We start from the raw sequence: 15352 nt of genomic DNA on the forward strand, positions 1-15352 counted from the left end.
CCCCAGCCACCTCCCACTCTGGTCACATGGGAGTCAGAGCAGGGGCACAAAAATCAAGACCAGCACCAATTTTTTCCATTTATGGTCAAGGCCCCAGAGCAAGAGTGGGGTCCCCGAAGAGCCCTTCACTTGGCTCCCCTTGCTCAGCCTGCTCTCTGCAAGAGCATCTCTGTGTAGAAAGTGGAACTGAGCTGAGTCCTTCCTTGGACTGTGGTGCACGAGGAGTGTGTGCAGCCAGCAACCCCTCCTGGCATGCTCTTTGCTTCCCAGCAGCTGGAAGGACAGCCAGGGGAAGAGACACACGCTCTGCTACTGCTTCTCAGCACCTGCCCCCTGGCTGGAAGCCTCCTGGGGCAGCCCCAGACCACACAAGCAGGCCACCCTATCCCTGTAGTGGGTCCTGCCCTGTGGCTTGAAGAGGAGCATGCAGATTGTAGCCCACAGACCATTGTAAGGATGGAGACAACGTGCAGGGCTGAGGACCACCTCAGCCCTGACCTGACTCCTTCCCTCACCCCTAATTTTAGGCTGGGTCCTGAAGCCCTTGAATCTTCTGGGGTACTCTCACTTTGCCCCAGCTCCTCATCTCTGAAACCACGAAGTGGACACCACCTGGCAAACCCACTGCCTACCTGTGGCGTGGGTGGCTCGACTTTCCGCTTCTTCTTCTGGTTCTGTTTGTTGGTCCTGGGATAGACCATGAGCATCTCCAGCCACCTGGGGAGAGAAGAGAAGAGAGGACCGAATCAGACCCCTGCTCTCAGGAACTAGGACCCTTTCTTGTTGGGTGGTCCAGGCACCAGGCTTAACACTTCCGGACTGGAGGCACCCCACCCAGTGGCCAGGCCTTTGGACACCCAAGCAGGGCAGAGCACTGCCCAGATTAGAGCCTGCCACTGCTGGGGCAGGAAGTGCCAGCAGCACAGCCTAGGACAAGCACAGGCTGTGGTGGGACCAGGCCTGGATGCTGACCTTGCAATGACCACAGGGTAGGCAGGGAGGGCCCTGTGGCTGGCCTAGGGTTGAGGTAGGCTCCACCCTGGCAGAGCAGCAGGCCTGACCACAAAGTACAGAGACCGTCACTGTTTCCATTACTGACCCTATCTTTGGGGCTTAGACTTGGCTCTAAAACTGCCCTCCCGGAGCAGATCTGGCTAGCGCACAGATGGGCTACAACTGGGATTTAGGGCTACTGAGGCAGGAAACCAGGAGTTGTGCTACCAAAGTTCCCTACCGCAGGTCACTTCGAGGGGCTGATTAGCTGACCTCCCAGACCCATTCACTGACCTCTGCGGCCACCTGCACATTGAGGGCACCAGGTACCTCGGCTTTGGGGAAGGCCCAGCAGACATGCTCCGGGACCCACACCAGGGCATGCGTGCCGGAAGGTCCACTGTGGACCGGCAGCACGGACGGCAGCAGGGGAGTATGAGAACAGGGGCTGGAGGCAGGAGGCTTAGAGTCTGATCTGGCTCTGCTACCCTCTAATCATAACCTTGAGTGGCTCCCAGGCCCTCTGGACTTCAGTCTCCTCATCTCTAAAGCCAAGAGCTAGATTAGGCCATGACATAACCACTGTTTGCCTTGTTGGGGCTTCATAACATCTGGGAGAGTTGGACAAAGAGGACTAAGAAGCAAAAGGCGGGAGGGGGCGCGGTGGTGAAAGGCAGCCCCACTGCTTCCTCCAGAGGGGAAGGTACTGCAGGAGACTCTGGCCTACTTCTTCCCAGAACACTAGGATCCACGTTGGGCCTGCCGCCAGCCTATGCCAAGGGCTTGGTGGCAGTGGCTGAGCTGCAATGCGAGGTGGAGTCTGCACCGCTGGCACCCTGGTTGGGGGCTGCAAGGACCACCAGCATCCCAAGCCTGGGGAAGGGAGAAGGGCTTGTGTCTTTAGCACTTGGAGGTGCTTCTTTAATTTGGGGTGGAGAAGGGGGTGGTGAAGGAAGTCGGTTGTAGTCACTGGCCTTCTGGGACAACCTCAGGAGGGTTATGCTGGCTGTGGGTTGACAGCTGGTGGCTGGGGAAGAGGGTTTGGGTGTGGGAAATCACCAGTCCAGAGCAGGTAGTTCTCAATTTGCTGAGAGAACGAACAATCACCTAGACCATAGAGACCTGAGGCATAGGTCCTGCGGGTCACTCTGTGTGCAAGAAGGAGGCTACAACTGTATCTGCAAAGCCAGCAGGTGAGCAGACTCTCCGGGGGCGACACTCATGTGATCTGAGGAGTTCACTTGCTTGAGGGGTTGAAAGACTTGCTTTCCGGCCCGCCCTAAAGGCTGAAATGTCTTTTGGGCACTCCAAAGAACTGCGCCTGCAGAAGGCCCCTCTTAGAGTTTTACCTAGGAGGGGAGAGGAGACGGCAAAGTCACCTCGTCCTCCAGGGCCCCAGGAGTGCGAGGAGTGTGGTGGGGAGGGGCAGGCCTTTCGGGGTGGCCTGAGCCCCTTCAGACTGGCCTAGTTGCTGCCAAGTGGAAACTAACGAACTGGCGAATCTGCGAGCCGTGCAGGCCAGGCCGTGAGGGAGAGGAGAGAAGATCTGCGCTGCAGCTGCCCTGCTGACGAGTGGAGCTTCGGAAGCTCCTGTGCCGCCTGGACAAGGCTGGACGCTCAGGAGGAGCATGGGCAGTCCCTCTAGGCACCCTCAGTCCCTGTGCAGTGCTGCTGTGGCTGGAGGCTAAGAGATGCCAGGCCCAAGAACAGATGACAGAATGTGCCCCTTGCACTCGAATTTCTCACAGAAGCCCAGGAGGAAGCATCTAACATTATCCAGATGCGTGAATGTTAAAATATACCCAAGAAAGAGAGGTGAGGGGCAAAAGTGGACACGGCTTGGTGGTGGATGTGGTCATCAGGGACATGGTCAAGCAGGCTCCCCAACTCTGAAGGCAGAGCCAAGATGAGTGAGAATAGGGGGCACAGAGCTGAAAGGTAGGGGTAGAGAGAAGAGGGGAAGCTGAGACCCAGCCCAGCAGGAGGGCACAGAAGAGTCCCCCTTGCCAACTCCCGCCTAAAGCTCCCCTCCTCTAAGAGAGCTGTGTGAAGCTGTGCTCCACACATCCTGCAGGTGTCCTCCTGGCTGAGGAACCAGGCAAGGGAACTACTGACTCTCTCCATCCAGCTCTGGGGAAAACGTGGCTGCCTCAGGCCGTTTAGAGGTATCCATTCAGAGAAGACCCCGGAAAGAAGGCTGGATAGACTGTGCCCAACTCCTCCCCCTCTAAGGCAGCCTGAAGGAAGTGTCTGCACCTCTTTAGGGACCCGAGCACCTAGACCCATCTCAGGGCCCCAGAGTCCACAGATGAGTTTACTCAGCAAAGGAGCTGTGCCAGGCAGCGAGACCCCAGAGGCTACAAAGGAAGCCAAGGCAAAGGGGTCCGTCTGAGAAGGTGAGGCGAGAGGCAGAGGAGGGAGAGCAGACGGAGGCAGAAGTCTGTCCCCAGGGCACACTGCCCCAGTGACTCCCTAAAGCAGGCCCAGGCACCCCAGCCGGTGGGGCAGATGAAGAAGCTGCTGCGCAGGGTCCTGGTGAGGGGCCCAGCAGCAGGCTGCCTCCCTGAGAGCCCTGCCTATTGGGTAGGAACGAGAGCAGCCCAGACCCAGGACGGAGGAGGGGAAAGGCATCAGGTGACTTGCTCTGGCTCTGGGTACGCCACTAGGCCACTGCACAAGCCTCTCACCCTCAGGCCTGCCCAGCCTACATGCAGGACCCCAAGTACACACTCATCTGGTATCTGGGCCTGCTGACAACCTTGTCCACCCAAGCTACATGGGAATGGCAGGCCTCATACATGCATACAGAAGTGACCACAGGAGAGGGGCTCAGGACAGAGCCCAGAACCCCTGGCCTGGGCCAAGTGCCTGGTGGTAGGGCTTAGGCCACCTGCTGGAAGCATTGTCAAATGCCAGACATCATCACTCTCTCAACGTCACGTGGCACCTCTACATCACTGACCTGGTCTCCCAGCTCACACGCTCCCTAGCCTGTCCTAGGGCCCTGAGACACACCTTTCCCATCCCACCTGTCACCCAGACCCCTCCCTGGGACCCAGCTACTGAGGGGAGGACTGGGGGAGGGCTAGATCTCCCTAAGGACTCCACTTGGGCAGTGGAACGTCAGCCTAGATGTGCCTGCCAGACAAGGCCGCCGCAGCAAGTGTAAACCAGGAAGTGCCACTGTTCCATGCTGCCACTCACATCTGGAGGCTGCCCATTCAGGTGCCCTCATTTCTAGAGCCTCAGTCTCCCAACTGTAGAATGAGGGCTCTGTAAAAGCCCTTTATGCTCTGAAATTGCATGGTTCTAGGATTAAGATCAGGAAGCAGTCAGAGTGGTCCTCTTGTTTGCCCCCAGGAATCAGAAATGCAAACATGCCTCACTCCAGGGAGGAGCCCAGAGCGAACTGGCACCCAGTGTGGGCCCAGGCCCTCTGCAGTACGGCTCCGACTGCCTGCACCACCCCCAGTATGGTGTAGATTTGAACTCCATCAACAATGGGGACCTTCTGGCCCGTGCTCTCGCTTCCTCATGCAGCAGCCTGGGCTGGGGCTACAGCCGAGATACTGACACCAAGGCCAGCACTCACAGAAGTCCTTCAGTTGTTGAAAACAAAAGGCTTCACATTCTAATTCCCTCTACTCTGCGCTGCAGTCATCAACACGGTCCCCCTAACCCCTGGATTTACTCTCTCCCAAAGCCTCCTCAGCCTCATCTGTCTCCTCATTCTTAAAAGACAAGAGGGATTCTCCAAGATCTTGTGCCCGAGCTCCCAGTCAGGCCCACGGTGTCTGCTCCCTGGGAATGGACATGTGGCTGGGCTCCACAGAGCTGGTAACAGAGCCCCCAAGGGCAGGAGCTCCCAGAAGGCAGACACTGCATGGGCTCAGGAGCACGGAGCTTAGCTCCCCGGACTGTCAGCCATCTGGAAATCCAGGCCCCCCTTCTACTTCCCAGGGCTTCCCCTAAGCCCCTGCAGAGGGCATGATCAGGAGAGCGGGGTGACCCAGAGACTTTGTTTTCTTTCCACTGAGACAAAGAAGCCAGGGCGTGCAGCAGCACTGAAGTAACTCCTGTGTGTGGGTAACTGGGGACAAGAAACAAGACACAGCGTCCACTCTCAAAGGCCTCCCACTGGCTGAGGAAGCTGCACATGCACGCAGACAATCTCCATCTTTTCTAAGAGCCAGCTGACAGAGCCCAGGGCCTCCTGGTAGAGGGCGTCCTGGAAGAGTGGACACTCAGGCTGATGCTAACAGCGTAGAGGAGAGAGGGGGTGTTCCAGACTGAGGGAGGGGCGGGAGTGAAGGCAGAGACGTGGGGGGCAACAGGGGGATGTGCGGCCACAAGCAGCTCAGTGCTGAGGGACATGGGGTGGTAAGGGGGAGGCTGCAGGACGGGGAAGGGGCCCCCCAAGGAAACTGGACTTGGCTTCCAGGTGATGGGGTTTTAGGCAGGAGGGAGGCAAGGCTGGACGTGCTTTGGGGACTGAGTCCTTTGTTGTTGAGTAACAGAAGGTTGGGTTGCAGTGAGAATGGAGGTAGGGACACCAGTGAGAAGCCTAAGGAAGATGTGGCAGCCCTGGAACCAGGGCAGTGCCAGCAGAGGGAGGCCCCCTGGTAAGCAGCATGCATGGGGGCAGCCTTGGGAAGTGTGCAGACACCAGGATGAAGCAAAGGCACATGGAGGGTGAGATTAGTTTCTGGTGTGGTGACGGGGCACACGGTGGCGCTGTGAACGGAGAGAGGGGACTCAGAAGAGGAGACATACTTGGGGAAGAAAATGATGGTGATTCTGCCCAATTTGTGCCAAAGGGACCTGGTTCAAGGACCTGCAGGTGGCTAGGAAGTGCCTCTTCCCAAAATGCACAGAGCAGACTCACCCGCTGATGATCTCCTTGGTCTCTGCCCGGATGAAATGCTCCTTCTCAGGGGTCAGAATGCACAGGGAGAACTTCTGGCCTGTCCGGCCCTCCCCATCCACCACGTCCGTGCATTGGTTCATATTGATGGTGCCCTGAGGGAGGGTTGTGGGCTGCAAGAAAAAGACAGGGCAGGGAGTCACTCAGAGAACAGCTCTGAAGGGGCAGAGTAAGGCAGCATGGACTGTCCCCGCACGCCCAGTTCTTTCTGACTCTTGCTGCTTCTTGGCAGGCCCCTGACCCTCTTGCTGCTTCGTGGACCCCCAATTACAACAAAGGCATAGGGTACGCCCCAGCCTCGCAGCCTCACTTCCCACCTACCCATCCCCAGGGAGAAGTGGCGACAGGCCCGCTCTTCACAGAGAACATCCAGCTGGACATTCCTTACTAGCTGGAAAACAATATCCCAGCTAGTACTGGGGAAGGGGGAGAGACAGGAAGGGGACAGCTCTGTGAGGACAGCTGGACGACAGAGGCAGCCAAGAGCCTGATCTCAGAGGGGTTACTGATCCAAGAGAGCAGTGAGAAAAAGCTCCAGAGAAGGTGGTTTCAAAATAGCAAGGTTATTTTTAGAGGCAAGGAGGGAGCCACAGAGAAGCCACATCCTTGCAGGCAGGCTGTGGGCTGGCAGGCTGGAGCCATGCATGTCCTAAATGCTTTACAGGTAGGCCAAGCCCACTCAGGGTGGGTGACCCACTGCCACCCTCCAGGACTGCCCATGAGGAGTGCTACAAGGCTGCCTGGCCAGCGCTGGAACAACAAATAAAAACTTTTTCCCCTTTTCTGACAGCAAAAGCTGTTAGACAATGAAAATAAGTATAGAAATAAAAAATAAGAAAAAGCTTTAAGAAATTCCTACTGAGATGAAGCATTACCCAAAATGACCTTCCTAGAGATGTTGTGCTAACCCTATATCCTCTGGCCTCTCACCTCCCCCTAACGTGAGGATGCTTTCGGAAGGAGACAGGTCACCCTGGCTGCCCCCACATCACATGCACAGAGCTCCTGCTCCGGAGCCAGGCGAGGCACTACCTTAATGCTGCTCGCTGACGGCTCTCACAAGGAGGGAAGCCTTGGCCAGAACCCCAGGCAGCCAGAGGGCAGACTCTGACCCCCACCCCACCTCTGGAGCAGCTGCCAGCTTCCCACTGAGTTCCCTGAAGAGCCCGGCACTTCTTTGGTTGCACTCCTGGAGAAGCAGCCCTGGAGAAGCAGCAGGGGAAGAAAAGGCCAACAGTGGCCAGCTGGGGGTGCCTCCCTCCTGGAGTTCTGGGAGTGGGCCCTACCCTGCCCGGCTGTGAGCTCCCTGCCTCAGGCAGAGGGAAGGCGCCTGTCCTCAAGATCAGGACACTGGGTCTGGCGTGGATGCCAAGCGCAGACCAACTACTACCCATTATCTTTTCTCGTCCGCTAAATGAAAGGAAGGAAGAAGCTCCCAGGCCCCTCCAGCTGGAGCGCGTATGATCTTCCCAGTATTTTCCAGGCTGACCTATAACTGCAAGATTTGCACTGCAAGATTTCCAACCACCTCTCTGGGCCTGAGTTTCCCTAGGTGTGAAATGAGGCCTTTACCTTCTTCCAGAAAAGCTTTCGGAAATGTCGATAAAAGGCAAAGACATAACAAGCTAGGGCTGAAGGAAGTGAGCGTTTATTTACTCCTGTGTGTCAGATCTTGCCATTACCACCTCTCTCACGCCTCCTTATATATGACCGACTGTGGGGCAGGCATTATCTAATCTTATTTTATTACACGTGCAGAAGAGGGAGCAGAGAGTCAACAGTGGTCACAACAGGAGGCAACCCTGGAACCCTGGTCCAGGTCCACACTGACAAATGCCCTGAAAATGGTTCCTCCCCAGTCTCAAGAGCGCCACCTGAGGGAGGAGGCACCATGACCACCAGCGCTACAGCAGCCCCTGCTGTGACACCGCGCTCTGCCACACACTGACTGAATGCCATGCCCTGGTCCAGTGCATCCTCTCACTGACCAGCCCCACCACCCTCTGAGGCTGGCACTACCATCACCCCCACTTGCCCCTTCACTTCTCTGCACCTAACTGCATCTCCTGCACCCACAAGAGCTCGAGGAGACTCAATCAAGGGTCTCCAGACAGCCTCCAGGCCTCACCGGCCCTCCTCACCTCTGTTCAGGAGCAGGCCACATGCACGTGCATTCTCAGCATTCTGAAGGGGAAGAGAACATACTCCGCAGCGACCCATTTCCTGGCTAGGCTGGACCTTGTACTGGGAGAGCAAGGGCAAATATCTAGGCTGTAACCCAAATCCAGCCAGAGGGAACCCCTTGTCCCAACGCCACCAGCAGAGAAGCCAGCTCTGTCTGACGAGCTTCCTGCCCTGATTCTGCACCTCCAGAGGTTAGGAATCCAGGCTTCCCAAGAGGCTGAGTGTCACCTAGTTTTCCTGGTTTCATTTTAAAAAAAGGGATGGCTGTCTGCAGGCCATCCGAGTCTGCCACGGTGCCAACTAATGGGTTCAGTCCTCACCTGGCAATGTCACTAGATGACCCTCCAACCATCTGGGGGCCTCTGTCCCTCTTCTGGCCTGCAAACCACACTAGCTAAGATGGCAGGGCTGCTACAGGGCTGAAGACTGTTTTAAGCATGAGGTGACCAAGCAAGAGGGCACAAGCCAAGGGCCTCTCTCCAGGGATGTGACCACATCCTGCTGAGAACCCAGCCTTCCTCCTTGTCATTGCCCCCAGGGCCCACCAGAGGCCAAAGGAACTTCTGCCCGCTGGAGCCAGGGCACCTGTCAGAGGCTGGCTTCAGAAGATCCTGCTATGGCAGCCTCACTGCCTGGGGGCCTCTACCCCCACCCCTGGCCCAAGCAGGGACACTTTAGGGAGAACAGGCTCCTCCATTTCTTGTTGGATCCTAGGAGTTTGGAAGGTGGGCTTCTGAGAGCCAGAGAGAAAGAAGAGGAAAGCAAGACAGAAATACAGAGAAGGGCCATTTAGAGCTATCAAGAAGGGAACCTTTCCTCCAGGCAGCTGTGCTTAATAGAACCAGAGGCAGCATGGCTCAAAGGCAAGACTTGGGTAGAATGGGAATTGTCCACTTTATTCCCCACTCCCTCATTCAGATAAGAAAACAGAAGTCTCAGCCCCATGGCCAAGTGGTTAAAGCTCTGCATGCTCCTCTTCGGTGGCCAGGGTTCGTGGGTTTGGATCCCAGGCACGGACCCACTCCACTCACCAGCCATGCTGGTGTCCCATATATAAAGTAGAGGAAAACTGGCACAGATGTTAACTCAGGTCTGATCTTCCTCAGGCAAACAAGAGGAGGAGTGGGGCCTGCCCGTTGGCACAGCAGTTAAGTGTGCACATTCCGCTTCGGCAGCCCAGGGTTCACCGGTTCGGATCCCAGGTGTGGACATGGCACCGCTTGGCAGGCTATGCTGTGGTAGGTGTCCCACATATAAAATGGAGGAAGACAGGTGTGGATGTTGGCTCAGGGTCAGTCTTCCTCAGCCAAAAAAAAAAAAGGGGGGGGGGGGCACAAGATTTGGAAGGGAAGAAATAAAGCTTCCCTTAGTAAAAAAAAAAAAAAGAAGAAGAAGAAGAAGGAAAAGGAAAACAGAGACCCATAGAAACAAAGGCTTTCCCCCAGGGTAAAGAAGTGATCACAAAATCCCAAGGTCAGAAACTGCCTTTCAAGGTGAAGCCCAACCCCATCCACTGTGTGAAGTCCTGCAACAGTTCATGTATTTCTCAAACTCACCTGACTGTGACCGACAGAGAACAGCGCGTTTCACAGTGGGATGAACACACATCTGTGCGTGCACACGTATGGGAAATGGAAAATTACGCCACAATACTTTTACCACATGCATTGCACTCTGTATTATTGTTTTGTCATGCTCACTACAACCCACTTAAGGAGAGGAAAAGCACTCCACTGATGACTGCAGTCAGCCAGCACACCTGCACACTGCCAGCAGCAGGGGCTCAGGACACTCCAGGCTGGGCACGAAGACGAATCTACCTTTCAGTACGAACCACGGCAGCAGGAATAATACTCATCATTTAGGGGGCCACGGAGAGCTCTAAATATTTTGTAGCTACAGGTACTGACTCATTCACCCTGACGACAGCCTCAGGCAGTAGGCATCACTACAGGTCCAATTTACAGATGTGCAAGCTGGGGGTCAGAGTGGTGAAGGGACTTGGAGTCCACTGGGCCACCCAGAACAAGTCTGGGCCCTCCTTGGCGCCTTTTCTTCCTGGTCTTTGCAGCTGTTTTGCAGTCATGTCCAGAACCTGGCAGAACCTGTAGGTGGGCCATGAGGCCTGACCCACTGGGGGCTTGCTGAGCCTACCCTGCTCACAATGGGATCAGACAGGGCCCAGGCAGGAACAGGACCTCCCCAAAGGTGATGATAATGGGCCCAAGACCTCCCTTAAGAGGCCTGGTAGGCATGCATGCTGGAGGCTTAGTCAGGCCACTTGAGCAGGGTCTAGGAAGAGCCCTCGTCCTTTCTTTGGGCTGGAGATTGTTAGACCCGACTTCTCTATGGAGGACAAGTGGCCCTTAGGGAGCACCTGCTGAGTACTGCACCCCATCGAAGGCATCCCCAGAACCCCACGTCCTAAGAGGAACATGTCCTGGTCAGGCTCACAGAGACCATCTCCTGGCTCTTACTGCTACTCCCAAGCTGCTCACAGAACCCCAAGTCTAATGGATCAGGAGTCCCTCTCTCAAGAGGCAGTGCTGGTGACCAGCCCAAATGCCACCCAGATGCCACCTCTCAGCCTTCCAAGGCCACAGTGCTCCCCAGCGAGCAGCACTCTTCAGACGGGTATCCCCGAAGCCCAAGTTCTCAGAGGAAAGCGGAAGGACTCATGGAAAAGGGATCTTAAGACACACCCACGAGATCATGATCCTGTCCAGACCCACAGTGAACACAGCCCCTGCCCGGTCCCTCTGACAGCTCAAGGAAGCCTCCTGCCAACTTTAGCCAGGGGCTCCAGGGCAGTGGGGACAGACAAGGGGCCGCAAGACATGACCACCAGGCAGAACTTCCTTACTCTCACTCCTCACCTGGCAAAAAGCCATCAAAGCCCGCTGCCCAGTCAGCCTCCCACGCAGTCTACAATCCTCCAGGTTCACGGGGCAGTTTCAAACTGTCCCCCACACTGGAGCTGCCAGCTGCACAGAGCAGCTCCGAGGCTGAGCTGTCCTGCAGGCTCGTTACAAGTCCTCAGACGCCAGGTCTGTTTCCATGCTTTCACACGGCCTCCTCTGGACGGAGCTGCGATTGTGCACCCTCCCTGCCCTTTAGGTCTCCAACATGAAACTCACCTGCTACAACTCAGCTGCCCCCAGAAGGACACCTGTCAGCCAAGCCAGGGGCTATGGCATGGAGGACCCGTCACCTGGGCACCCATCACCCCAGGACAGGAGGCGGGCAGGATCCAAAGACAACTGTGCTCCCAGCCCCTTCTTCCCCACAGAGGTTTGAAGATCTAATGCAGACTCCAGGCTATGTGACCAGAACCTGCAGCCAAGAAGAGCCCACTCTCAGAACAAAATGCTAGCTTTGCCACTGGCCATCTCTGTAATCGTGGGCAAGTCACAGATTGTCCGCCTGTTTCCACAAGTGTAATATGGGGGTAAAAATATCGCTCGCTTCAAATGTAAAATGGAGTAGCTCCTTCAGAAAATAGTTTGGTAGTTCCTCAGAAAGTTAAAAATGGAGTTACTAAATGACCCAGCAATTCTACTCCTAGGTTCAAACCCCCAAGAACTGAAAATAAGTATTCAAACAAAAACTTGTACACAAATGTTCGCAGCAGCATTATTCACAATAACTAAAAGGTAGAAAGAGCCTAAATGTCCATCAATGGATGAATGGACAAACAAAATATGGTATATCCATACAAGAGAGCATTATTCAACCACAAAAATAATGAAATATTGACACAGGCTGCAATATGGATGAACTTCGAAGACATTTTGCTAAGTGAAGGAAGCCAGACACAAAAGGACAAATATTATATGACTCGCTTTTGATGAAATATCCAGAATAGGCAAATCCACATTATAAATGTACTAAATGCCATTGAATTGTACACTTTAAAGTGGTTAAAATGGTGAATTTTTATGTTATGTGTATTTTACATAATAAAAGAAATCCCTCACCTCATAGAGCTGTCACGAGACCAGAGATGATATATGAAGCGAGGGCTCAGGCTGGCGCACACCCCAGGCTGCTTCCCCTCCTGTTTCTCAGTGCACGCACATGCCCCCCACACCAAGGCAATTTACTCAATACCTTTTCCCTGAGTGCTTGCTACTGGAAGAGGGACGAAAGTGCCAGGCACACCTGTCTCCTACCCTGGGACAGAGAGGAAGCGGCAGGGTGAAGAGAGAACTGGCCCAGCTGGACTGGAAGGTGCTCTAGGCATCACAGACTGCTCTCTCCCTGAGAAGGGAGGGAAAGCCAGGCCTCCCTGCCGACACTAGAGGCCAGCTGCTGGCTCTAAGAAGGCAAAGAGTAGGCTCTTGAAAATGACAGGCCAAACCAAGGGGTTTATCCAAGAGCAGTGGAGTGGCTCATGAACGCTCTCCATGCCTCACTGGCCTCCATCTTGAGGCCCTAGGAAAGATCAGAATCTAGTTTCCTGGCCACACTTCAGCGGGGGTAGGAGGAGCCCGCCCTTCTGAGGAGCACCAGACACTTGACTTGCCCTGTGCCCCAGCCCTCCTCCCCACCAGTTCCCAGGCACAGGCAGGCCTAGGTCTGAGTGCTGCACCCTCCTCTTTCCCACTGCCCACACTGCAATCATCCCATTGCCCAGTGATCCAGAATGGAGTCTGGGAGGTGGGAGCCTCCAACCTGGGATTTGTTCTGTGGGGGGCACAGCAGGAGCAGCTGCTGTCCAGGGTGAGGTCTGTAGATTCTATTCTCCTCAGCACTGTTCAACAGGAAGAACCCAGGGCTAGGCTAGCCTCGGTCATGCAGGTCTCTCTGTGGTTGTCAGCAGTGGCCCCAGAATGACCTTTCAGGAGCACAGATCTGGCCAGGCCATTCTCTGCCTTAGCTGCTCCACAAACACAGGTTGAAGGCCCTGTGTTTGAGGCCTTCAACGACCCCGGCCTCACCACCTGCCCCTGCTCACAGGCCTGGGTGACTCCCTGCCAGCAGGTGCTCCTGTCCCTGGGGGTCCCCCTTTCAAGATTCGGCTCTGGCCCCATCCAAGGGCAGTGTGGGCTTTCGGACGCATTCAGGGCTTCCACGGATTCAGCAGAAAGGGACGCGAAAACGGGGGAGCGTCTGCTAATCCCAAGCAGCAACCGGAGCTGCCGTGCCCAGTGCAGTGCCCACATGGGGCTGTGGCTCAGAGCTGTGGGGAGAGGAGTGACGAGTGAGGCTGACGCTGGACATGCTCAAGTGCTCTGAGGGAGCTGATGGGGTGCTGTACTCATTTAGGGCTTTGTAGACTGGCTAAACTCCCTAATTTCATGGGGTATTGTTAGGGTCGGCTAAACTTATTTTTTTAACGGAGAAAAGAACACAATAAGGATCCTTTTCACTTGCTGCCAAGGCCAGGAAGTTCCTTCTCACATCTACTGTGCCAGACTGGCCTACCAGCTTGGGCTGCTGGCTGGGCAGCAAGACACCCAGGCTCGTGCCAAGCAGCCAAGGGCCCTCTGCCAGGAGAGTTTTCCTTGGGAAGCCACTGCCACCCAGCCAAGGCCCACCTTGCTCCTAAGACTGGGGCAGGGGAACACAGGGAAGAATGGCTCTCATCCTCCTCACTGCCCCCTCACTGCACCAGAGCAGGACTCCACAAGAGCCAAGTGCCCACTACACCGTATACGGCCGGACCAACGACTGAAATGTAAGAGTAGAAGCTATACAACTCTTGGAAGTCCAGGGTAACAGCTGCATAACACTGGACTTGACAATGATTTCTTGGTATCACACCAAAAGCACAGGCAATAAAAGAAAAAACAGGACTTCATCAAAATTAAAAACTTTTGCGGTGGCCCCATGGCCGAATGGTTAGGTTCATGTGCTCCGCTTCAGCGGCCCAGGGTTTCACCAGTTGGGATCCTAGGCGTGGACTTAGCACCACTCATCAGGCCATGCTGAGGCAGCGTCCCACATAGCAGAGCCAGAAGGACCTACAACTAGAATACACAACCATGTACGAGGGGGCTGTGGGGAGAAGAAGAAGAAGAAGGGAAAAAAAGGATTGGCAACAGATGTCAGCTCAGGTGCCAATCTTTAAAAACAAAAAAGTAAAGCTGACTAAAAAAGAAAAAAAATTGGAAACTTTTGTGCATCTAAGGATACTATCAAGAGAATGAAGACGACACACAGAATGGGAGAAAATAGTTGCAAATCACATATCTGATAAAGGATTACTATCCAGAATATACAGAGAACTCCTACAAATGAGCAGCAAAAAAACCCCCAAACAGTCAATATATTGGCTAAAGACCTGAACAGACATTTCCCCAAAGAAGACATACAAATGGCCAATAAGCATATGAAAAGATGCTCAACATCATTAGTCATTAGGGGAATGCAAATTAAAACCACGAGATTCCACTTCACACCTACTAGGATGGTTATAATAAAAAAAAAAAAGCCCCCGAAAATAACACGTGTTGACAAGGATGTGAAGAAATTGGAACTCTTGGCACCCTGCTAGTAGGAAGATAAAAAAGCTGCTGTGGAAAAGTTTGGCAGCTCCTAAAAAAATTAAACATAGAATTACCACATCATCCAGCAATTCCACTTCTAGGTATATACTGGAAGAACTCAAAGCAGAATCTCAGACAAATATCTGTACACCTGTGTTCACAGCAACACTATTCACAATAGCCAAAAGGGAGAAACCACCCAAGTGTCCAGTGATGGATGAACGGACAAACAAAATGTGGTATACAGATTCAATCGAATATTAGTTAGTCATAAAAAGGAAAGAAATTCTGACACATGCTCCAACATGGATGAACCCTGACAATATTATGTTAAGTGAAATACACCAGACACAAAAGAACAAATATTAGTGTTTAACTGGTATGGAGTTTCAGTTTAGGAAGAAGAAAAAGTTCTAAAGACAGCTGGTGGTGATGGTTGCACAACAATGTGAATGTATTTAATGCCACTAAACCGTACACTTAAAAATGGTTAAGGAGCCAGTCCCCTGGCCTAGTGGTTAAGTTTAGCACGCTCCCCTTCAGCAGCCTGGGTTAGGTTCCCAGGCACGGACTTACACCATTCATTGGTGGCATCCCACATACAAAATAGAGGAAGAATGGCACAGATGTTAGCTCAGGGAGAATCTTCCTCACCAAAAAAAAAAAGGTCAAGGTGGTAAATTTCATGTAATGTATATCTGAACACACACACACACACACACACACACACACAAAGAACCAAGTGTCCAGGCCAACTTGG

General features: G+C 54.0%; 1 protein-coding gene across 15 annotated transcripts in view; it reads right to left on the bottom strand.

The window, feature by feature from the left end:
• Window positions 1-15352, bottom strand: part of MPRIP (myosin phosphatase Rho interacting protein) — a 145046-nt gene that overhangs the window by 56582 nt on the left and 73112 nt on the right. For all 15 annotated transcript variants that reach the window (XM_070563683.1, XM_070563685.1, XM_070563684.1 and 12 more), the window contains exons 4-5: window positions 5879-6030; window positions 633-717 (exon numbers count right to left, since the gene is read on the bottom strand). In XM_070563683.1, the coding sequence (XP_070419784.1) occupies window positions 633-717; window positions 5879-6030 (237 nt within the window). The remainder of the gene's footprint in view (window positions 1-632; window positions 718-5878; window positions 6031-15352) is intronic.

The sequence above is a fragment of the Equus przewalskii genome, chromosome 10 (genome assembly GCF_037783145.1).
Source record: "Equus przewalskii isolate Varuska chromosome 10, EquPr2, whole genome shotgun sequence".
NCBI lineage: Eukaryota > Metazoa > Chordata > Mammalia > Perissodactyla > Equidae > Equus > Equus przewalskii.